Below are 24,596 nucleotides of genomic sequence, written 5' to 3' on the forward strand. Positions count from 1 at the left end.
GTTTTCAGACATTACAACCGGGCCAGGGGGTGATTTTCCCAGGAAAACAGTGATGAACGTCAATGGCATGCCGGCAAACATTGCCCGAAAATGGGGTAAAAGTCCAGCCTAAAACAGCACTTATTGATTAAATCTAAATACTGTAGCTTTTTAAACATCAGAACCAGGCCCGGAGTATCATTTCCCCGGAAAAACGACAGTGATGACGGTCTGTACGTCCATATACGTCCATTCGCGAAACGGCAAAAATTACACTAAATTGGGTTAAAATCCACTTTTTAGCAGCATTTAGTGATTAAATACAAACACTGGAGCTTTTCAGATATCAGAACTTGGCCCACAATTAAAAAAAATATTTATTATATAATATTTATTTTATATTAAAGTATAATTATTTATGAACTTATCAGGAATATAGCCATATTTTACTCACCAAAAAACCTTAACTGTATACAATATCCATCCTCCTTTCTTCCTTCTTTTATATCGCCATCCAAGCTCATGCTGAAAGTCGAGCCTGCGCTGTCGTATTTCTGGCATAGTCTGTCTTAAAAATGTGGTTTTAAATCAACACAACAATATATTTGCTTGTGCAGCTCGCTATGGATACAGTTTGGTAGCTCTGGCTAATCACTGGCCATTCATCGATGACGTATTCCTACGTCTGTACAAGGATCGACGTATCCCTATGCCTGCGACAAGGCATTGTGGCATTGCCAACTCAAAATCTGATCGGTTAAAGCAACAGTCTTATCGGCGCTTGTTTAATGAAGCAGAGCCTGCGGAACTGATTGTGAAGGCTTTGAGGCAGATTTCTGACCCTGGCAACAAATAATGGCTGAAACGTGATTGGTTAAATGCTTCAATACGAAAACACATCTGGAAGTAGTGCAACTAGGGGGAAAGGAAGCTAACAGACAATTTGGAGTATTGATGGACAAAATGTGATAAAGTCGAACCTTGTGATACGACCGCTTCGCCATACGACATACTTGTCTTACGACGAAAATTTCGATCGAATCATTCGCCCGAGATACGATCAAAATTTTGTGATGCGACCAAGCCAGGTGGCCATCACACTGTCTTTTTTGCATCTCTTTCGAGTATAAAATATTTCTACGACCACTGGGTGGACTTTACATTTCCCCACCCGCCAACTTTTTCCCCCCGCGTTGCGTACATTTACAGGTAAACAATATTACTATGGATCGGCTGAGTTCTGCAAAGAAAAGGCGCTGACAATGGAAACGCAAAATAATCGAAAAATGAGTGGGGTACATGCGCGCTAGCCAATATGAGAGGAATATGTCAAACATTTTCACCATCCTTAAGCAGAAGGACGCATCAAGACATTTGCCTTGATCATCGCCGAGGAAGGTTACAGGGCATAGGGCGCCGTTCAAAGCGGCTGCTTGTTGCAATAGCTCCCTAAACCCTCACTCGAATTCTGTGTTTGTACAGCTTTTTTACGGATTTTTATCCTTTATTTTATGTTTTTATTGTCTCTTAAGACTTTAGTTGTTACTTCACTTTATATATTATATTCGATACTTTAATGTTTTGGGACTTTACTTTCAAGACTCTACTCCAAGACTCAAGCTGTGCGAGAGGCAGTCTTTGATCTACTAGTTTAGTCCATCTTTTCAAATTCAAATTTCAAAATTTTGGAGACTATTTTGACCCACCCAGCCATGCCTACGCTGCTTTACACGAGGGATCAACTGTTAGCGCTACGCAACACCGGGATTCCCCTGGACTTGGACCTCCCCGCTGAGTTAGAGAGGAAGAGAAGAGGATGCAGAGCCGGACGAAAATGTCAGGAGAAAAAGCGACGCTTCAGACCCAGCATTCCATCTATTATAATGGGGAACGTAAGATCTCTCCCCAACAAGATGGAAGAGCTAACGGCGCTGACCAAACAACAAGGACAATATCGGAGCGCCTGCATTATCTGCTTCACGGAGACCTGGCTGAATGAGCGAATACCAGACTCTCTAATCTCCTTGGATGGCTTTCAGCTGGTGAGGGCGGACAGGGACCCTGAGGAGAGTGGTAGGAAGAAAGGTGGGGGACTAGCTGTCTTTATTAACAGTAGATGGTGCAGTCCTGGGCATATTACTGTGAAGGAGCAATTTTGCACTCGAAATATCGAGCTAGTAGCTGTTAGCATCAGGCCGTTTTACATCCCCCGGGAGTTCTCGCACGTCATCATAATAACTGTGTATATACCTCCCTCGGCCGATGCGGCAGTGGCTCGTGAGCTGCTCCACACTACTCTGTCCCGGCTACAGATGTCACACCCCCAGTCTCTCCTTCTTATCTCCGGTGATTTTAACCATGCTCCCTTGACTTCGACTCTCCCCACCTTTACTCAGTATGTGAAGTGCTGCACCAGGGAACAAAAAACTCTGGACCTGCTGTATGCCAACACAAAGGAGGCATACAGCTCAGCCCCCCTTCCCCCACTGGGCCGCTCAGACCACAACCTGGTCCATCTGATCCCCACCTACATCCCTATGGTGAGGAAAATAAAACCTACCACGAGGATCATGCAAAGATGGACCGAGGAGACCAGCATGGTACTGAGGGACTGTTTTGAGACAACCGACTGGGAGGTGCTGTGCAAACCACATGGGGAAGACATCGACAGCTTGACCCACTGCATCACAGATTGCATCAACTTCTGTGTGGAGAACATCGTACCCTCCAAGAAGGTCCGTTGTTACTCCAACAATAAGCCGTGGGTCACCAGGGATCTAAGGGCCCTCCTGAACAAGAAGAAGAGGGCTTTTAGGTCTGGGGAGAAGGAGAGTCTCAAAACGGACCAGAAGGAGCTGAAGAGAGAGATAAGGAGGGGAAAGACCAGCTACAGGAGGAGGCTAGAGAAGCAACTCCAAAGAGGCAACACCAAAGAGGTCTGGAGGAGCTTGAGGACCATCTCGGGCCATGGAGGCAACAGTGGGAGAGGCCCGGAGTCCGGAGACGGGGAGTGGGCCAACGAACTGAATCAGTTCTTTAACAGATTCAGCCCTGCCCCTGCTCCCCTGACCCCCCAGACCAGAAGCAACTCTACCCCCTCGTTCTCCTCTTCCTCCCCCTCTTCCTCCCCCTCTTCCACCGGTCTCTGCATCACTGTCGATCAGGTGACAAAACAACTAAAGAAGATCGAGGCAAGGAAGGCTACCGGTCCGGACGGCCTCAGCTCCAGACTACTGAGAGAGTGTGCGGATCAGCTTGGCACAGTGATTCTGCATATTTTCAACCTCAGCCTCAGTCTGCAGAAGGTCCCCACCTTGTGGAAAACTTCCTGCGTGGTCCCAGTCCCAAAGACTGCGAACCCCAGGGAGCCAAACCACTTCAGGCCGGTAGCACTAACCTCTCACCTGATCAAGACACTGGAGAGGATCATCCTCAACCACCTGAGCCCCCTGATGAATGCAGAGCTGGACCCTCTGCAGTTCGCCTATCGTCCAGGCATTGGTGTGGAAGATGCTACCACCTACCTGATGCACAGGTCTCTTTCACACCTGGAGAACTCGGGAAGCACGGTGAGAATGTTTTTTGACCTCTCCAGCGCATTCAACACCATTCAGCCGGTCCTTCTGAGAGGGAAACTGGAGGTGGCTGGAGTAAGGAACCACCTAGCTGCATGGATCATCGACTTCCTCACCGACAGACCACAATATGTGAGACTCCAGGACTGTACGTCTGATGTGGTAACTTGCAGCACGGGGGCCCCACAAGGCACAGTGCTTTCCCCACTCCTCTTCTCCCTGTACACGTCAGACTTTAAACATAATACAGACACCTGCCACCTCCAGAAATTCTCCGATGACACCGCCATTGTTGGACGAGTGACTGACGGGAACGACCTGGAGTACAGGGGAGTCATCACAGCCTTTGTCGACTGGTGTAGGCAAAACCACCTGCACATCAACACCAGTAAGACAAAGGAAATGGTCGTTGACTTTCGGAGGACACCTCAACAGACCACTCAGGTGAACATCCAGGGTAAAGACATTGAAATCGTGGAGAACTTGAAGTATCTGGGTGTTCACCTCAACAGTAGACTAGACTGGTCCACAAACATAGATGCCCTGTACAGAAGGGGCCAGAGCCGCCTCTACCTGTTGAGGAGCCTACGGTCCTTTGGTGTGTGCAGGTCACTGTTGAGGACCTTCTATGACACTGTGGTGGCATCTACTGTGTTTTATGCAGTGGTCTGTTGGGGAAGTGGGAGCACGGAGAGGGACAGGAACAGGCTGAATAAGCTGATCAGGAGGGCCAGCTCTGTTCTGGGCTGTCCTTTGGACTCTGTGGAGGAAGTGGGAGAGCGGAGGATGCTGACCAGGATGAGGTCCATTATGGACAGCACCTCCCACCCCCTGCACGAGTCGGTGGAGTCCCTTCGAAGCTCCTTTAGCAGTAGACTGCGGTACCCTCACTGCAGGAAGGAGCGCTTGCGCAGATCCTTCCTCCCATCAGCCGTCAGGCTCTTTAACTCAAAAAAGGCTGTGGGTTAGGACCTCCTGAATTCGGATACAGTGTAGATGTGCTTGTATATATATGTATGTGTATGTATATATATATATCTCACCAACACAGTTACCTATTTATATATTTATTCATGTATTTATTTATTAACTTACTATTAAGTACCCATTTGTGTATAATGCCTTTCCTATTCCTGCATCCTCACCCTCTTCCTATTGCAACAAAGAAATTTCCCGATTACGGGATGAATAAAGTTATCCAATCCAATCCAATCCAATCCCCCAGCATCGTGGCAGAGAAGAAGGTATTACTGAGACACAAACCTATGAAGGACCGCTTAATGCTAGCGTTGTGTGCTGATGCGAGCGATGACTTTAAATTAAGCCGTTACTAGTGTACAATGCTGAGAACACGCGTGCCTTCAAGAGACCTACAAGTGATGTGGCGTGCTAATTCTAAAGCTTGGATTACGCGATTGCGATATTTAAGTGTGGCATTTTCGAAACATTTCGGAGGGGAGGCAAGTTCCTAACAACGCTTGATGCGTTCGTTTTGAAGACTCAGGCAAAATGGACGGGTGGGGTCAACACGTATAAATAACTATCTAACAAAATTAGAATTCAGTTGTGTGAAGTTACATAAAAAGTTGATTGTCTGTATATAGTTATCCAAGTTAATTTAAATGCTTTTGTTCGTTAGTGAGTGCGTTGTTGCTGTGAATAAAGTCCCCCCGAACAGTCCCCACCTGCGCCTCAGTGAGTGTCATTGTCTCACCCCTCCGCCAAATGCGTCTAATTTTACATCTATTTAACACCACAATTTATTACTTTTAAACCACTCGTTATTTATTACATTGTCAATATATGGTGAATTAGAAGAAATAAAACCTATTTTCCAATCCAGTATCCTGTTTTTGGTGTTTTTTCACAGGGTCGGAACAAATAAATTTGTTTTCAATTCATTTCAATGGGAAACGTCCGCTTGAGTTACAATATGCTTGTCATACGATCATAGTCTCGGAACTGATTACGATCGTAAGTCGAGGTACCACTGTAAATGATTCAGATATTTCTTAGGCCAGCTAAGAAGGCCTTGATGGCCCTGATGGCCCACCACTGCCGTAATCATATATTCCTTTCTATCATTGCTCAAGTCTTGTACCCCACACTTATTTCAAAAGTCCACTCACTACTACACCTAGTGGTCAAAATAGGTAAACGGAACACACCCACTTATAATCAAAAGTTATGTCCACTTTAGATTACAGATGCTACCACCTACCTGATGCACACCACCTACCTGATGCACACCACCTACCTGATGCACAGGTCTCTTTCACACCTGGAGAACTCGGGAAGCACGGTGAGAATGATGTTTTTTGACCTCTCCAGCGCATTCAACACCATTCAGCCGGTCCTTCTGAGAGGGAAACTGGAGGTGGCTGGAGTAAGGAACCACCTAGCTGCATGGATCATCGACTTCCTCACCAACAGACCACAATATGTGAGACTCCAGGACTGTACGTCTGATGTGGTAACTTGCAGCACGGGGGCCCCACAAGGCACAGTGCTTTCCCCACTCCTCTTCTCCCTCTACACGTCAGACTTTAAACATAATACAGACACCTGCCACCTCCAGAAATTCTCCGACGACACCGCCATTGTTGGACGAGTGACTGACGGGAACGACCTGGAGTACAGGGGAGTCATCACAGCCTTTGTCGACTGGTGTAGGCAAAACCACCTGCACATCAACACCAGTAAGACAAAGGAAATGGTCGTTGACTTTCGGAGGACACCTCAACAGACCACTCAGGTGAACATCCAGGGTAAAGACATTGAAATCGTGGACAACTTGAAGTATCTGGGTGTTCACCTCAACAGTAGACTAGACTGGTCCACAAACATAGATGCCCTGTACAGAAGGGGCCAGAGCCGCCTCTACCTGTTGAGGAGCCTACGGTCCTTTGGTGTGTGCAGGTCACTGTTGAGGACCTTCTATGACACTGTGGTGGCATCTACTGTGTTTTATGCAGTGGTCTGTTGGGGAAGTGGGAGCACGGAGAGGGACAGGAACAGGCTGAACAAGCTGATCAGGAGGGCCAGCTCTGTTCTGGGCTGTCCTTTGGACTCTGTGGAGGAAGTGGGAGAGCGGAGGATGCTGACCAGGATGAGGTCCATCATGGACAGCACCTCCCACCCCCTGCATGAGTCTGTGGAGTCCCTCCAAAGCTCTTTCAGCAATAGACTGCTACACCCTCATTGCAGGAAGGAGCGCTTCCGCAGATCCTTCCTCCCATCAGCCGTCAGGCTCTTTAACTCAAAAAAGGCTGTGGGTTAGGACCTCCCGAATTTCGGATACAGTGTAGATGTGCTTGTATATATATGTATGTGTATGTATCTATATATCTCACCAACACAGTTACCTATTTATATATTTATTCATGTATTTATTTATTAACTTACTATTAAGTACCCATTTGTGTATAATGCCTTTTCTATTCCTGCATCCTCACCCTCTTCCTATTGCAACAAAGAAATTTCCCGATTACGGGATGAATAAAGTTATCCAATCCAATCCAATATTGGAGTCAGAATATGAAAGTATGTCTTTTCTCTTGGAAATAAACATCGTATTGAGAACTGACCAGGGATACCATTTCTGTTTTCTGCGTCTTTATCAAATTAAATATCAATAACAAAAAACACGTGGCATTGTAATTTTGAGGTCGAAAAGAAACAAACGCCAATAATTTGGTGACCGCCGAGCTGGTACCTTGGAGGTCCAGAAGGAGCAGCAAGGATCCTCTCTACAAACTCTTGGCGCGCCAAAATAAAAAGGTAAGCAGCTTTTAAATTCTGCACGATTCACATAAACATACAAATTTTAGGAGTCTGGAAAACGTCTAAGTGCAGTCCTGGTTAATAAAGACATATTCAAGGAATTTGTGTTTTTTTAAATCTTTTATTGTAAGTTATTGAGCTCAGATTGAATACAAATTTGCAAATCAAATAGCAAAAATTGTTCCTTGCGTAAAGTTGGAAATAAATTACAGAAATTGTTCCCTGCGTCAAGAAGTACATAAAGTCACAGATGTTCCAAATAAAATTGCAGAAGTTGTTCTCTGCGTAAATTTGCAAAAAAAACTGCCGCAATAAGGTCTGTGGAGGAGCCAAAGAACTGCAACGGAAAGTAGATCAGCTACAGCATGGGGAACTGTCCAACAAGAACAAGAGGAGGGTTCAAGCCTCAGTTGAAGAGCCTTAGCCAAGCCTGGAAGCACCCGTGATGGCACCAACACAACCACCACCGCCGCCAACTGCCTTGGGCCCCCCCTTGTAAATACAGCGGAAATGACGGCGAGCACCAAATTTGTGTGCTCGCCGTCATACTGGGTCTATTGAAGAACTGGTTGTATTAAGAACTACATTTCCCAGCAGTCACTCCGCAGTACTTTATCTTCGGGTTGTCCTATCGACTGAATTATTTTATCATGATAACAATTTTAGTATTTGATCCATATATAAAGCGCACTGGATTATCAGCCACCCTGTCTATTTTGGAGAAAATTTAAGACTTTTATGTGCGCCTTATATTCGTGAAAATACGGTATGTGAAAAACATGATGCTGTACAGAGAAGATAACAGAAAGAGGGTGTGGGCTGATACACTCAGACATCAGCATACCAGATGTTTCAACATGACCAGACAGTTTTTATAATTCGCACCAGACAGATGCAATACTAGCAAGCAATTGCAAAGAGCGAGTCAGCATATCTCACATTTGTGAACCTCGTTTGTTAGCGACGCTACTTTTGATCAAAATTCTTCACAAATTACTTCGAACTGAAGTTTAGACCGAAAAATCAAACCGACAATCATGGTACAGTCGACTGTGGAATCGATGCTATGTTTTATCGAAGCTGAGCAGCAGGGTAAACAACAGGTTAGGATAACAAGCACGAGAGCAATAACAGTTACGAACGGTGCTAGGGCTTTCAAAAGAGTCTGTCCATGAGCCGAGAGGAACCAGTCAAACCATCCTCGTTGTGGAACAGGATCTCTTGTAGTCGGTTCCCTGTATCCCCAAATTAAGTAAGCTGTAGGGTGATCAACGGGACTTGGTTGATTGGTTGATGGGTTGCAGATCTGGAGCGCCCCTGATTGTTTCATGAACCAGTTAGTGCGGCGTTCTCCAGTGGGAGTGTACCAAGGTTCCGGGGGTGTACAAAGGTTCCAGGAGGTCACCCCCCCCCCACCCCTCCATGTGGTGGAACACAGAGCGGTGGTGATGATGACTAACCACTTCATTTTTGTACTTGTTTACAGTGGGACTGATGTATCCAGATGTCTCTTCCTTCGATTTTGACGGCGGTGATTTGGACCTTTCGGCCTTGTTGTAATCGGACTGATTCGTTGACATAGGCCTGGAATTAGTGTTTGTGTTCGAGGGGGAAATCCGAGTCCCACACTGGATCATGGGGGGTGCCAAAATCAAACGGTGAGGTTTGTCCCAACGTGGTAATGTCCAGTACTTTCTTTTTATCACCTTGACGAGTACCAGGTTGCCTGGGGACAGAACCTCCTGTATGGGACACAGAGAAGATGTCGGCAGATCGTTCGCATTTATCAGTTTTTTTCTTGGGATATTTTGTATAACCGCTTAATAATTATTTTCCCCTTTCTCTTCAGCTTTCTTGGATGGGCATATTTATAGGTCTGAAAATACAACTTCAGGAGCAGGTTAAGAAAGATTGAGATCCATTTAAATAGGAAATAGGTTTATTACCGGACTGCAGGATGGTTGGAGAATGCTCCGACAGCTGTGAACCTCTCACAGCCTGCCTTCTTCACAAGTCTTTCTGAATGAACAGAGCTCAGTCTTTTTATAGGAACTAAAGGGTAATATTCCTAAGACAGTGATGTCGGACATAGTTTATGTAAACAAAACTTTGGGCTAATATAGTTAGATATTAGCAGGTTTAAGTTGTATGCAAACACAATATTTTTATATCTCACACAAACTGCCGCAGCCTATCTTATATTGCGCTTTTCGAACACAGTTCCAAAGTGAGTTGGCCATATTCCACAATACAAGGAAACAATTGCAAGGCCTCTAGTTAGCTATCTTACAATTCGTAGTGCGAACAAACAATTGCAAGGCCAGTTAGTTGGCTTATCCTACATTCCACTGTCCTAACAAACAATTGTAAAACCAGTTTGGCCACATTGGCTCGACATGAAAAACAATTAAGCCAGTTGGCAAGTCTACCCTAAAACATATCTCAACTCACTTGGTACAAGACAGTATTTTTTATGTGCCACTTTCGTTCAGTTCGATGAAATCCATGTTCAGAACCTCAAAAGGCATATCTCCCTGTTTGCCTTGATCTGCGCTTGGGTCATTCATTGCCTTGGGAGTTGTGTCTACAGCAGATGAGAAATTGTTTTAAAGTAGGTTTGGAGCGTGACCGGACGCTTCGGCGGGACGTCGCTTCGGCGAGACGTCGCTTCGGCGAGACGTCGCTTCGGCGAGACGTCGCTTCGGCGAGACGTCGCTTCGGCGAGACGTCGCTTCGGCGAGACGTCGCTTCGGCGAGACGTCGCTTCGGCGAGACGTCGCTTCGGCGAGACGTCGCTTCGGCGAGACGTCGCTTCGGCGAGACGTCGCTTCGGCGAGACGTCGCTTCGGCGAGACGTCGCTTCGGCGAGACGTCGCTTCGGCGAGACGTCGCTTCGGCGAGACGTCGCTTCGGCGAGACGTCGCTTCGGCGAGACGTCGCTTCGGCGAGACGTCGCTTCGGCGAGACGTCGCTTCGGCGAGACGTCGCTTCGGCGAGACGTCGCTTCGGCGAGACGTCGCTTCGGCGAGACGTCGCTTCGGCGAGACGTCGCTTCGGCGAGACGTCGCTTCGGCGAGACGTCGCTTCTCGCCGCTTCGGCGAGACGCCGCTTCGGCGAGACGCCGCTTCGTCGAGACGCCGCTTCGGCGAGACGCCGCTTCGGCGAGACGCCGCTTCGGCGAGACGCCGCTTCGGCGAGACGCCGCTTCGGCGAGACGCCGCTTCGGCGAGACGCCGCTTCGGCGAGACGCCGCTTCGGCGAGACGCCGCTTCGGCGAGACGCCGCTTCGGCGAGACGCCGCTTCGGCGAGACGCCGCTTCGGCGAGACGCCGCTTCGGCGAGACGCCGCTTCGGCGAGACGCCGCTTCGGCGAGACGCCGCTTCGGCGAGACGCCGCTTCGGCGAGACGCCGCTTCGGCGAGACGCCGCTTCGGCGAGACGCCGCTTCGGCGAGACGTCGCTTCGGCGAGACGTCGCTTCGGCGAGACGCCGCTTCGGCGAGACGTCGCTTCGGCGAGACGTCGCTTCGGCGAGACGTCGCTTCGGCGAGACGTCGCTTCGGCGAGACGTCGCTTCGGCGAGACGTCGCTTCGGCGAAACGTCGCTTCGGCGAAACGTCCGTTCGGCGAAACGTCCTTTGGGCGAAACGTACCTTCAGCTTTCACTTCAAACCATTTCCCATTGTAGTTTATCTTTTTCTGGTCGTTTATTTTACCTCTTTGCAGGTAGGCTTAGCCTCAATTGTTTTACCTTATTTTGCATATGGAGACAACATAAAAAAATTCCCTATTGTTTATGACAGTGATTTTCAACCACTGTGCCGCGGCACACTAGTGTGCCGTGAGAGATTCTCAGGTGTGCCGTGAGAAATTATCCAATATCCTTTTTTTTAAATTAACATTTATTAATAGATTTCTGCAAATATGATGTCATTGTCCAATGTCCGTGCTGCAAAGGCTGGCAGCGTAATGTAATATTTGTCCGTGTGGCAACACGTAGTTGATTGACACGTTCCGCCAAGAAAATTAGTGTTGCACCGTGGTGACAGTCATGGAGAAGTTTTTAAAAAGGACAACTGCAAACTCCGAACTGCGCCCTGGACAAGATTCTGACCCGGATAAAGGCCCTAGTATGAGTGGTGGAGAAAACAAAGCAAAGACGGTGAGCTCAAGGCAATATAGTAAAAGCTATCTTTCGTTTGGATTTACTTTCACCGGGGATGAGACGACACCTATTCCGTTATGCCTGGTGTGTGGCGAGAAGCTATCCAACAGCGCCATGGTGCCAAGCAAGCTTAAACGCCATCTCCAAACGAAACACCCGTCGCTTCAAAACAAGCCGATAGACTATTTTGTTCGCCTGCATGTAAACACAGAGAAACAGGCAACGTTTATGAGAAAAACCACAAAGGTAAATGAGAAAGCGCTCAAAGCTAGTTACCTAGTCGCCGAACTTGTTGCTAAATCAAAAAAGCCGCACACTGTGGCAGAGACATTAATACTACCTGCCTGTAAAGCCATTGTCAACGAGATGCTCGGCCCTGGTGCGGCTAAAGACATAGATAAAGTCCCGCTCTCTGATAACACAATTGCCAGGCGTATTGATGACATGTCTACAGACATCGAAAGCCATGTTTTGGAAAAGATACGCATCAGTAGGAAATTTGCGTTGCAAGTTGACGAGTCTACGGATATTAGTGGACATTCTCAGCTCTTGGCCAATGTGCGTTTTGTGGATGGTGATGCCATTAGAGAAAACTTCCTATTTTGCAAGACACTGCCAGAAAAAACAACTGGAGAGGAAATTTTTCGGGTCACATCGGAATATCTTGACCAGGGAGGACTTACGTGGGAAAACTGCACAAGTGTGTGCACTGATGGAGCTGCAGCCATGGTCGGGCGCACCAAAGGCTTCGTGAGTAGAGTGAAGGAAAGAAACCCAGATCTGATTATTACGCACTGTTTTTTGCACCGTGAGGCCCTCGTTGCGAAGACTTTACCAGTAGAACTGGTTCCTGTGTTGGACGATGTGGTGCGCATGGTGAACTTTGTGAAGACACGACCTCTGAAAAGCCGTATATTCGCATCTCTGTGTGAGGAAATGGGAGCGGAGCATAAAGCCTTATTGCTCCATACGGAGGTCCGATGGTTGTCGCGCGGTAAGGTGCTGACCCGTGTGTATGAGCTGCGAGAGGAACTTAAAATGTTTCTGACAAATGAGAGGTCTGATTACTCAAATCAGTTTGCAAGTGATGAGTGGTGCGCAAAGTTGGCATACCTGGCTGATATATTTCATCATCTTAATGAACTGAACACAAGGATGCAGGGCCGAAATGAAAACCTGCTTACAAGCACAGATAAAATAAATGGATTCCGTTTAAAGGTGCACCTCTGGCAACAACATGTGCAACGTGCCAACCTGGAGATGTTCCCACTCACAGACAAACAGCAAAGCAACACTGCTGCACTGTCTGAGGTAATAGGTAAACATTTGAAAAGTCTTGAGGAGAAGTTGTCATTTTATTTCTCTTCAGCCTCCACTGAATGCTTTGACTGGGTTAGGGACCCATACAGCTCGGCATCAGTTGTTCGAAAGGACATGACTTTACAAGAGCAGGAGGAACTAACTGAACTGAGACAGGATCGTGGTTTAAAACTAAGATTTGCTGATCTTCCTTTGGACAGTTTTTGGTTGACTGCTGCCAAGGAGTTCCCCATTCTGGCCAACAAAGCTGTTCTGACATTGCTCCCATTTTCCACAACATATCTGTGTGAGCTGAGCTTTTCAAGCCTAACTGCTATAAAAACTAAAAACAGAGAGAGACTGAGAGCTGTTGAAGAAGAGCTTCGTGTGTGTCTTTCTACGATTCCTGCCAGGATATCGGCTTTGTGTTCATCTAAACAGGCCCAGGTTTCACACTGACTGAGTATAAATAAATTGAGAAATTATATTGTAATTAAATATACTATACAGAGTGTCATTTTGTAAAATCTTTGGTTAGTGGTGTGCCACAAATTTTTCCAATGTAAAAAAAATGTGCCGTGGCTCAAAAAAGGTTGAAAAACACTGGTTTATGACATTGCTCGCTGAGCAATAATCTTTCTAATCAATATGGAGTGATTGTTGTTTTGTTTTATCACATCAGAAAGTTCATCTCATTTCGGCTATTTTCATGTCTGCTGGTTGGTCAGCAATACTTGTAAAGGATGTTCCAACTTTTGGTCATGCTAGTGCTTTTTTATACTGTAGGTTGAGCACCCAAACTCCTGGCACCACCGTTGGCCCGTTTCCTGTTGAGAAGCAGTGTCCTTCTGCTAACTCAAAATCAATGTTTCCTTATTGATTTTTCTTTTTATGTAGTCAGCCAGATAAGCCTCATCATCCAGTTCCATTTGTGCAGTGAATAATGATTATTTGTATTGTCTGCCAAAAAGGATTTTCATATGTTGTTGTCCGGTTGAACTCGTTATGTACGCGTAGTGATTTCATAACGAAATATGGAACCTTTTGCCAATCCTGTCAATTATTTTGTCAACACAATTTGGGTGCCATTAATACTATAAATCAATGGTTCTTTGGAATTCCATATATTGCACAGATATATCGAGCACAGGTTAAGCATGCTCTGTAACGAACTTAACCCTATAAGTTGTGTCAAGGCCACCATACCCCACTGTCGAGACAGGACTTCCCATGACTCAACATGGCAGATTACCCACGTAAGCTAATGTACACGTGTCTTTTTTTTCCTCAGTACCCTCAAATTCCCCATTTCGCAGAGATTATTTGTTCCTCCACGTAAAGTTTCACATTTGGAGTACTGCTACTGCATTCTCATCAAAAATGTAATTTGCCGAAATATTTTTTCCATAATTTGTCGCCACCATCCCCTAAGGTCTTATTGGCGATTTCAGAAATCGATTTAAGAATTCAAAATCCCTTTCCACCTTGATATCTGATCGATTGATTATATCTTGGTGGCCAGGTAATCAAAAACACAAGACAGACAACCATTCACGCTCACACTCATAATCAAGGGAATTTAAAGTGTTCAACCAGTCTCACATCCTTAATTTTGATTTGTGGGAGAAATCCAGAGTACCCGGAGAAAACCCAAGAATTCTCGAGGACACCATGAATACTCCACACTCTGGAAGGTCGAGATTCACCCAGCTCTCATTAGTAGATCTGAGAACCATAAGGTTGATGCGCTAACCACTAGTCTTTATATTTGGGTCATTTAAACATACATCAGTGGTCTGCAAATTTTCATAACCAGTGGAGACCGACATCCTCAGTGGGGCTTCTTGGCAGCTCACCACCTTTTGCTGTCCGATCAGCAATAATCATTCCCAAAGGAAATAGGTAATTAACGTATGAGATATGCGCGCCAAACATCTACAATTAGAAATTTGTTTTGGAAGTTCAATTGCCACCGTTCGTCCCCCTAGTCAGTCAGCATGAGCAAATGAATGCTATGCAAGTGGCTGTGATTAACTCTTTGTTTGCTAATATTCTGTTCGAGTTTTGCCCATTCCATTTATTCTTAGACAAGTCATCCACTTACTTACGTACGGGGCAGATGCTTCATTTTCTGGGGGCATTCCACTTCTCCGAGGGAGGGGTGGATGGGACCGGTGGGTGGCACCGCTGGTGGAGGAGGGTTGGCCAATTTTTCTGCAGCTTGGGTGTTTCCCGGTTGTGTCGGTCTCCGATGAACGTTGGTTTCCTCATCACTTGCCCCTGCATATTCCAAGCTAACGGTAAATCCATTCAAAACATCCCAGACAACTGGCAAGGCAGTTGACTTCTGTGCGCTCGTAGCGCTGTTAACCCACCATACAAAGACAAGTACGCAGCGTCGCACGATTTGGGATAGATTGTCAATGCCTGGGCCAAAGCACTGTAGAGTTTTCGTCAAAGCTGGAATCACAAATATGAAATCCCACGGCAACAACTTTGACACTGACAATGAGATGGGACCCAGCATTGTTGGCGAATTGGCCCACATGGCTGAACTCTATGTCAGATCCAGAAGATGAGGACTATGACAGATTTGTAGATGTTTGAATACTTTGACTTCTATTTTCGTGAATATACATTATATCAATAAAGCCGAACCAAACTCAGTTTTTCTCCTGTTGCCTATTTTAAACCATACGCTAGCATCTATGCTAAGGTATGAGTCATGATAGCAAAACCATAGTAGCGCGTCTTTTGAAATGAAGCTCGTTTTCTATTGAGAAAAACCGAAAATACACCCGCAACGGAGATGGTGCCCTTTCAGGCGGTGCATCCTACAGGTGTGAAAATAAGGTACTTTCCGTTTGATAGAAATTAAGTTAAAAAAAAAAACTTGTTAATGGGAATTCCAGTACAAGTCCTTGAAAAGGAGCCCCCTTTCAGCAAGGTAAAGCTTGGCGTTCGGGACCAAACAGTTTGCAAAGGGTTTTCTGATCCAGGCTTTAGTTGCTCGAGTTGCTCATCCAGTATACAGGCAGCAAGGCTTTGTTCTTAGTTGTATTAAGGTCCTTTTGTCTTCTTGTTGCCATGTGTGGTCTACATTATCCGCGATAATCCGGATCGAAAAATCTGAGGTAACAAAACGACCCAAAAACCATAATGGTCAGTTATATACAAATTAGTCAAACATAATCTATATTCTTTTTTATTAAACATGAAGCCAGCCATAGCATCCCCACAAAGGGGTTCAGTGTGAACCCTGGCATTTTCAGTGCATTTTTGAATAAGAATGTCTGGGAAGGCATCTTCTTCCAAATAACTTGTTGCTGCCTGTTCTGGCCGGGTCGCGGCATAGACCTTGCTCGTTGAGTTGAGTGACAGTCCTCTGTCTTCCACAATTTTCTTCATGACAAGCGGAAGACAGCGGAGTGGCTTCCGCTCGCGAGTTTCACCGTTGATTTTGACATTAGGAACTTTTTTCTCCAGAAAAAAAACTGTTATTTAGTGAAGCTGCGACGTGTAGAAGGATCACAGTACTTCCTATCACAGTGACGATTAAACACACAAAGGTTAATTATAATAGGGTAAATACAATATGGTTTTTCCTTAGCAAAATTTGGGCTGCTTATAGATTGAGTGAAATTTCTAACAGTCATCATAATGTTCTGTGTAAGCAGTTTTTATTGCAGTGAAAGTGCTTAAATAAAAGGACACCAAAACCAAATATTTATTTATGTCCCAGCCGAAACCTCCCATGGTCTTTGAAGCATTTCTAGCAACAGTAAAAAGGAGGAAGATAAACAAGAGTTGGTGTTGTGTGGCCCAATCACCAAAAAAAACACCATCTTTTTTTAAAACAGATACAAATTCTTAGCAGGAATTAATGTCATTTTTGTGATAGCAATTGGTAATGAAACCAAACTGCATATTTCAACAAAATTAAAGTAAATATTTAAGCTGTATGCCTTAAGTCCTACACACAAGAACTTCAGCAAACGGACCCAGAAGGTTGTTGTTGAATATACACCTGACCCATACCATGTAGGTGGTAAACGGCTTAATATTTTCTGAAAATGTGAAGTTTTGCTGTTGAAGGATGTAAGGCATGTAAGTATTCTCTCCTTGTTCTTGTATCCAGACTTCATATCTGACCTCTTTAACTTTCAGATATTTCAGATTCCATGGGATCTTCCAAGAAATTATAAGTTGTGCCTTATCAGTAGATTGCACCGAAGTTTGACACTGAAGTTCTCTTACCCTGCCGGGATGAATCTTGCTGGTGTGTTTTGACTTTTTGAATCTTAATCTGCTCTTCATACCCTCCTTTAAAACGCCAAGAAGTGAAGGGATATCAATGAGAGTATCTTGGTAGATTCGAAAGAGCCACTCTGGGTTGCGACAACACAAATGCTTTGATACTTCTCTACTAGCTAATATTCTCTCCTGCTCTTCATTCTCCAAGTGAGCTATACCTCCTTGTTCCCAAGATCTGTCTGGATGAGCAACAGAGTTTTCCTGCTTTATGTTTCTCCATGAAAAATAGTGTAGATCCATGTCTGGAAGGGTGGCTAGTGTTTTGTAGGGAGAATATTGCTCCGGGTTTATAGCAAAGGGGAATAGTTCAACGACTACAGCTCCTCTCGGGAGAAAAATTGAGGTGATAAGCTGCGCTCCATGCATACTCACTAGCATTGAAGCATCACTGAGAAGCCGGACAATGGTGGGAAATGACTGTTCCTCCAGTGAAACTTTAAACACTTTCATTTGGAACTCCTGTGCTAATGCAGTGATTAGTTCTCCTTCATTCAGTATAAGCCTTGTTGTCAAGCGAGTGAACAGAACTATATATTCATCTTTCTTGATCTCATCTTCACCATTATCAGCATGTTTCTCTGCCTTTTCAATTCTTGTGATGTTCATTTTAACCATCAAAGCTTTAGAAAACTGCCGGATTTCAGTTCCTGAGACCAAAATGTTAGCTTTAGGACCTTGTGGCTGAACAAAACCATATTGATACCAAGTTGTCATTTTGGACACACCCACATAAGATTTAATAAAACAAATTAGCTTTCCAAAATCTTTTAGATGATCTTTGAGTAGTGGCTGTCTGCTGCTTAAAAGTTTGTATAGATCAAAGTGTGGTCCTTCACTCCAACCCTCCATGAACACCAATCGTGCCTCCTCATCCAGATCTAAATACATTTTCATAGTATAGAAGGCAGGCAGTAAATCATCATGAAAAACATGCATTATGTTGTCGGGATTAAACCGGTTAAAAATAAATGTCACATCTGGAACAAACACAGGCTTGGATAGGAACTTCAAAGCTGCAGTTGGTAGTTCTAAGAAGTTGAAAAACTGGGTATTGTGATCTTCTACCGAGGACATGTCGAGCAGAGAAGGTTGGAATCGTCTTGAACCCAAATTCGGCAACATAAAAGAAGAATTAGAATGGAAAAATACAAACTCATCTCCCTCTGTACAGTAGCAGAGGTAATCAAAGCGGCAGATCCGATCAGTGTGCATTTTGCTGCTGCACACCATGCGGGTGCCATCCTCATGTAGAGTCTGTAGGGCTATATGATAATTTATAGGATCATGTGTAAAATCCGGGGACTTCTGTGGCATGTGCAACTTCTCCTGAAGAGCTGCAGTATGTTCTCTCAATTTAGAGTACTCCCAAAGTAAAGCTGCTATTATAGAAACAAGTACTCCATTAAAAAGTAAACCCAAACTAATTTTGCAGCCACCCACTGAAGAAGGCATTTCTGTTCTTGTAGAAGATCTTTGTCTAAGAAAGAGAAAAATATATGTTGAAAAGAATTGGGAAGATGCAAAGGATGGGGAAGAGAGGCCAGAAGGGGACAGGGTATGAGATGAGAAAAAAAAAATTAAGCACCTAACCCTTAAAAAATGACCATTACTTAAAGAAATTACTCGCAGAATATATATATATATATATAAATACTAATGACCCTCGCCTATTCGCGGTTTCGCATCCGCTTCACTACTTCGCACATTTTCATAATATAACATTATTTGTATACATATACAGTCGTACCTCTTCTTACGAAATTGATTGGGTCCAGAACTTTTTTTTGTAACTTGAAAATTTTGTCAGGAGAGCAGTACTTGATATGTGAATTCTCTAATGCATTCCACAGTCCTCACAATTTTACCAACTAAACCCTTTAAAATGGGTCAAAAAGTCCCAATTTTGCATGAAAGATGTGAGGAAACACAAAAAATGACACAATAAGGATTTAATAAACCACGGAACGACAAAGCACTCGTAAACGGAACAAACAAATTTCAATTAACTTGGATTAATATATACAGACACACTCAAACATACGTTTCATGTAACTTTACACAAAACTGAATTCTAATTTTGTTTTAATCTTTTTTTTTTACCTTCGTTCTGGCAGGGTTAGTTGTTTGCCACGCCTCCACCCTCACGTTTGCTATCGATGGGCTGTTTGCTATTGCACTATTCCCTTCAAAATATTCCGAGAATGTTGCACACACATGTCCTCACAATAAAAAAAATGCACGATCACTTGCCAACAAGAAGTAGTCTTGTATTAGCGATCGCTCCGCTGATCATAAGAACATCAGGGGCACTGGCTCGCAACTCCCTCTTTGTATATCTCTGGTCGCAACCGCTTTGAGGCACCTATGAGAGAGTTCCGACCAGAGATATTACAAAGAGGGAGTTGCGAGCCAGTGCCCCTGATGTTCTTATGAGCAGTGAACGAGAAGTAATATAATACTCCTCGTATTAGATAATAATAACAGGAAATGCAACAGCTGAGCTTACCCACTTATTGATTGTGGGTAATGAAGTTTTATTCTGATAAAGAGTGCCATTACCTATCGACGTTGTGTGCACAAGTATACAGTGTTCCCTCGCTATTTCGCGCTTCAGCTATCGCGGACTCAGAGCTTCGCAGATTTTTTTCAGGAAAAAAAACAAGATTTAAAGATATTAGGGTTAAAATTATAAATTACATCATTTTACAACAGGTGGAAACAAAATATTCAATAAGAATTAGTAATTGCATCAAAAAAAAGGCCAAAGAAATGGTCAACAACATGGTGAGAGTTCAGGAATCGCATTGATGACGTCATGGCTGTTTACAGGCGCATCTTCACCGCCCAAAAAAACAATGTTCACAACTCCCAATAACGATGTTTCTTACGTGCAAAAAAACTGCAGAAGATCCTCCATCCGAACTACTATGTTTTTGCTTGGTGGTGCTTTTGTGCACGTGTTATACGTTTCTTTAAGCATTTTTGAAGGGGCACGCCTACTTCGCAGAAATCCAGCTAATGCAGGGGGTCCCGGTCCCCATTAACCACAATAAGCGAGGGAACACTGTACTTAATTACCCAGAAAGCCCTCTTTTTGCCCGCTCATGTGCGTTTCCTGATCAAAACTCGTCTGAGTAAATCGTTCAGTGCCCGTAGTGTAGTTATACACAAAAGGGATGCGGCAAAAAAGATACAATGATAAATGGCCTCTCATGTCAAGGCCACCTGGCTTGATCACATCTCGAGATTTTGATAGAAATTTTCATCGTACCACGAGCATGTCGTACCACGAGCATGTCGTACCACGAGCATGTCGTACCACGAGCATGTCGTACCACGAGCATGTCGTACCACGAGCATGTCGTACCACGAGCATGTCGTACCACGAGCATGTCGTACCACGAGCATGTCGTACCACGAGCATGTCGTACCACGAGCATGTCGTACCACGAGCATGTCGTACCACGAGCATGTCGTACCACGAGCATGTCGTACCACGAGCATGTCGTACCACGAGCATGTCGTACCACGAGCATGTCGTACCACGAGCATGTCGTACCACGAGCATGTCGTACCACGAGCATGTCGTACCACGAGCATGTCGTACCACGAGCATGTCGTACCACGAGCATGTCGTACCACGAGCATGTCGTACCACGAGCATGTCGTACCACGAGCATGTCGTACCACGAGCATGTCGTACCACGAGCATGTCGTACCACGAGCATGTCGTACCACGAGCATGTCGTACCACGAGCATGTCGTACCACGAGCATGTCGTACCACGAGCATGTCGTACCACGAGCATGTCGTACCACGAGCATGTCGTACCACGAGCATGTCGTACCACGAGCATGTCGTACCACGAGCATGTCGTACCACGAGCATGTCGTACCACGAGCATGTCGTACCACGAGCATGTCGTACCACGAGCATGTCGTACCACGAGCATGTCGTACCACGAGCATGTCGTACCACGAGCATGTCGTACCACGAGCATGTCGTACCACGAGCATGTCGTACCACGAGCATGTCGTACCACGAGCATGTCGTACCACGAGCATGTCGTACCACGAGCATGTCGTACCACGAGCATGTCGTACCACGAGCATGTCGTACCACGAGCATGTCGTACCACGAGCATGTCGTACCACGAGCATGTCGTACCACGAGCATGTCGTACCACGAGCATGTCGTACCACGAGCATGTCGTACCACGAGCATGTCGTACCACGAGCATGTCGTACCACGAGCATGTCGTACCACGAGCATGTCGTACCACGAGCATGTCGTACCACGAGCATGTCGTACCACGAGCATGTCGTACCACGAGCATGTCGTACCACGAGCATGTCGTACCACGAGCATGTCGTACCACGAGCATGTCGTACCACGAGCATGTCGTACCACGAGCATGTCGTACCACGAGCATGTCGTACCACGAGCATGTCGTACCACGAGCATGTCGTACCACGAGCATGTCGTACCACGAGCATGTCGTACCACGAGCATGTCGTACCACGAGCATGTCGTACCACGAGCATGTCGTACCACGAGCATGTCGTACCACGAGCATGTCGTACCACGAGCATGTCGTACCACGAGCATGTCGTACCACGAGCATGTCGTACCACGAGCATGTCGTACCACGAGCATGTCGTACCACGAGCATGTCGTACCACGAGCATGTCGTACCACGAGCATGTCGTACCACGAGCATGTCGTACCACGAGCATGTCGTACCACGAGCATGTCGTACCACGAGCATGTCGTACCACGAGCATGTCGTACCACGAGCATGTCGTACCACGAGCATGTCGTACCACGAGCATGCCGTACCACGAGCATGCCGTACCACGAGCATGCCGTACCACGAGCATGCCGTACCACGAGCATGCCGTACCACGAGCATGCCGTACCACGAGCATGCCGTACCACGAGCATGCCGTACCACGAGCATGCCGTACCACGAGCATGTCGTACCACGAGCATGTCGTACCACGAGCATGTCGTACCACGAGCATGTCGTACCACGGGGTACCACTGTACATCAGTGGCGGGCCGTCAGGGCTTGCAAGGCCTTCTCTGCTGGCCTTAGAAATATCTGAATCATACATTATATGTCTTCCATCAATACTTATTAAATAATTCCAAATTGTCTGTTAGCTTCCTTTCATTGCTTTCCCCCTGATAGCACTGCTTGATGTGTTTTCATATTGAAGCATTTAACCAATCACATTTCAGCCATTATTTGTTGCCAGGGTCAGTAATCTGCCTCAAAGCCTTCACAATCAGTTCTACAGGCTCTGCTGCATTAAACAAGCATCGACAAAACTGTTTCAAGACGGACTATGCCAGAAATTTGACAGGACAGGCTCGACCTTCATCATTAGCTTTGATAGCGACAGAAAAGAAGGAAGAGAGGATAGATATTCTGTACAGTTAAAGTTGATTTTTGGTGACTAAAACATGGCTATATTCCTAAATAATATTTCAATTGTGGGCCCAGTTCTGATATCTGAAAAGCTCAAATGTTTGTATTTAATCACTAAATGCTGCTAGGAAGTGCAATTTTTGCCGTTTCGCCATTGACGTCCATTGCTGTCTTTTCTCGGGGAAATCATCCTCCTGGCCCGGTTGTAATGTCTGAAAAGCTCCAGTATTTGTATTTAATCAATAAATGCTGCTAGGAAGTGGATTTTACCCCATTTTTATGCATCGGTTATTTTCTGTGTCGCAGCTGTAGCTGCAGTCGAGGTTTTTTAGCCATAAAATAGTTTTTGAGTTTTCGATGGATTCGTTGAAGGCCCTACGAGAAAATACACGGACCGCCACTGATAAACACACATACACACTAATATAGACAGGTATACACACACATACACAAATTAACATCGTTTGGGACTCATCAGTCAGACAACATCTGATGTTGCACTGCTGACGCTAAACAGACTCATTCAGTAATAGCACCATCAAAACGTTACAATTTAACACGAATATAATAGTATGCCTTACGTTACAGCAGATTTGGAAACGGACCACCGCAGGAAACACCTCAAAGCTCAAAATTTACAGCACACGCGCATTATGGCTACCCAATTGTCACCGTCTATTCGGCGTGACTGCGTTACGTCACTTCCACCGGTGGTTTCTGCTTCCAAACGTGAGCAATTCAGACAGAAATTATTCGTGAAATTGTCTTGCATGCTGTTTGAATTACGATGTTTTATTAGCGATGAGTTTATGAGGCATCAAGTATCGTTTCGACACAGCGACACGCTGGATTGACAATGTGTTGTTGAATACCTACACCAGGTGGACCTAAAGATCCTTGCGGGAAACATAGTTGACAGATTCAACTGACAGCGATTCGATGATCTATTGCGAGGGTGTCAAACTCATTTTTTGTCACGGCTCACGTCACAGTTGCGCTTTCATCTGGAGCTCTTTGTCTTCTAATTAGACTGCCAAAATCAATCGATTAATGAATTGAAAGCTTTTCTGATCGTGAAGAGATCATTTTTTTGTCATTAAATGTGTATCTATGATGTTTGATGTTAAAAATTTAATATTACAATTTTCGTCAGGAAAAAGGGGAAAATATTAAATCCTTTTGTTTGTTTGTTTTTTAATTTAAAAAGGAAAACATTAAATATTGCGTTTTTTTAATCTGTTTATTTACAGTGAAAAATAAAAGAGGAAATGGGAAACGTTTTAGATGTAATTTTTAGATACTTAAAAAATCGGATTAAAAGAACTGGATCAAAAGCGCTAAAAGCCTTAAAACCCAATAGTATTTGAGTTCAAACGAGTTAAGAGCATTGGATATTCCTATGTACCCGGAACCCACCCACTAATATTCTATTAGGAGTAGCCTTTTATCCAGTGGCGGTCCGTGCATTTTCTTGTCGCGCCTTCAATGGGTAAAATCCACTTCCTATGAGCATTTATTGATTAAATACAAATACTGGAGCTTTTCAGACATTACAACCGGGCCAGAGGGTGATTTCCCCGGGAAAGGACAGTGGACATCAATGGCGAAATGGCAAAAATTGCACTAAAATGGGGTAAAATCCACTTCCTGGCAGCAGAGTGTGTCACGTGACACACTCTCGCCTGTTTTCTGCGGTCGGGAGTGTTTACCAGGTAGTCTGTCTCACTCAGCTTTTTACTTACCGAGTTAAAACAAGATGAAAAATGAAAATCAGACATAGGCATTGTCGTCATCATTGACTTGACAAAAAGCCTAGTAGTCATCATACCCTCAGCAGCGTATGACGAAATTGTATAGTGCTTCTCCACAAGTTCGTCTTCCCAGGCCAGACACATTTATGACATTTATTTATGACATATTCATACTTGTTAGCTCTCCGCCTTGAGCGCCATTTTCCGGCGACTACAAGTTGCCTCACCGATGCCAACAAGAATAAGATGGATCACTTACCTCTCAGTCTTTATACTTACCCTCCCTCAGTCATCCT

The 24,596-nt window shown here is 45.1% G+C and overlaps 1 protein-coding gene across 8 annotated transcripts; it reads right to left on the bottom strand.

Annotated features, from left to right (window-relative positions):
- Nucleotides 1-5,812: 5,812 nt before the first annotated feature.
- Nucleotides 5,813-23,511, bottom strand: pomgnt2 (protein O-linked mannose N-acetylglucosaminyltransferase 2 (beta 1,4-)). 8 transcript variants are annotated; one of them, XR_013325565.1, is made up of 4 exons: nt 23,131-23,400; nt 19,216-19,298; nt 14,906-15,081; nt 7,438-9,079 (listed from the first exon to the last, which is right to left on the bottom strand). XR_013325565.1 is itself a non-coding variant. In XM_077711836.1 (3 exons), exon 3 carries the CDS (start codon nt 18,565-18,567, stop codon nt 16,768-16,770), a length of 1,800 nt encoding a protein of 599 aa, XP_077567962.1. In that variant the 5' UTR covers nt 18,568-18,592; nt 19,216-19,298; nt 23,131-23,238; the 3' UTR covers nt 15,991-16,767. The 8 variants fall into 8 exon arrangements, 3 of the variants coding, with proteins under 3 accessions (XP_077567962.1, XP_077567961.1, XP_077567959.1); XR_013325564.1 differs by lacking the exon at nt 19,216-19,298 and having other exon boundaries at nt 7,439-9,079; nt 23,131-23,382; XR_013325567.1 differs by lacking the exons at nt 14,906-15,081; nt 19,216-19,298; nt 23,131-23,400 and adding exons at nt 9,284-9,356; nt 9,789-10,110 and having other exon boundaries at nt 7,439-9,079.
- Nucleotides 23,512-24,596: the final 1,085 nt, after the last annotated feature.

The sequence above is a fragment of the Stigmatopora nigra genome, unplaced genomic scaffold, assembly GCF_051989575.1.
Source record: "Stigmatopora nigra isolate UIUO_SnigA unplaced genomic scaffold, RoL_Snig_1.1 HiC_scaffold_45, whole genome shotgun sequence".
Lineage (NCBI taxonomy): Eukaryota > Metazoa > Chordata > Actinopteri > Syngnathiformes > Syngnathidae > Stigmatopora > Stigmatopora nigra.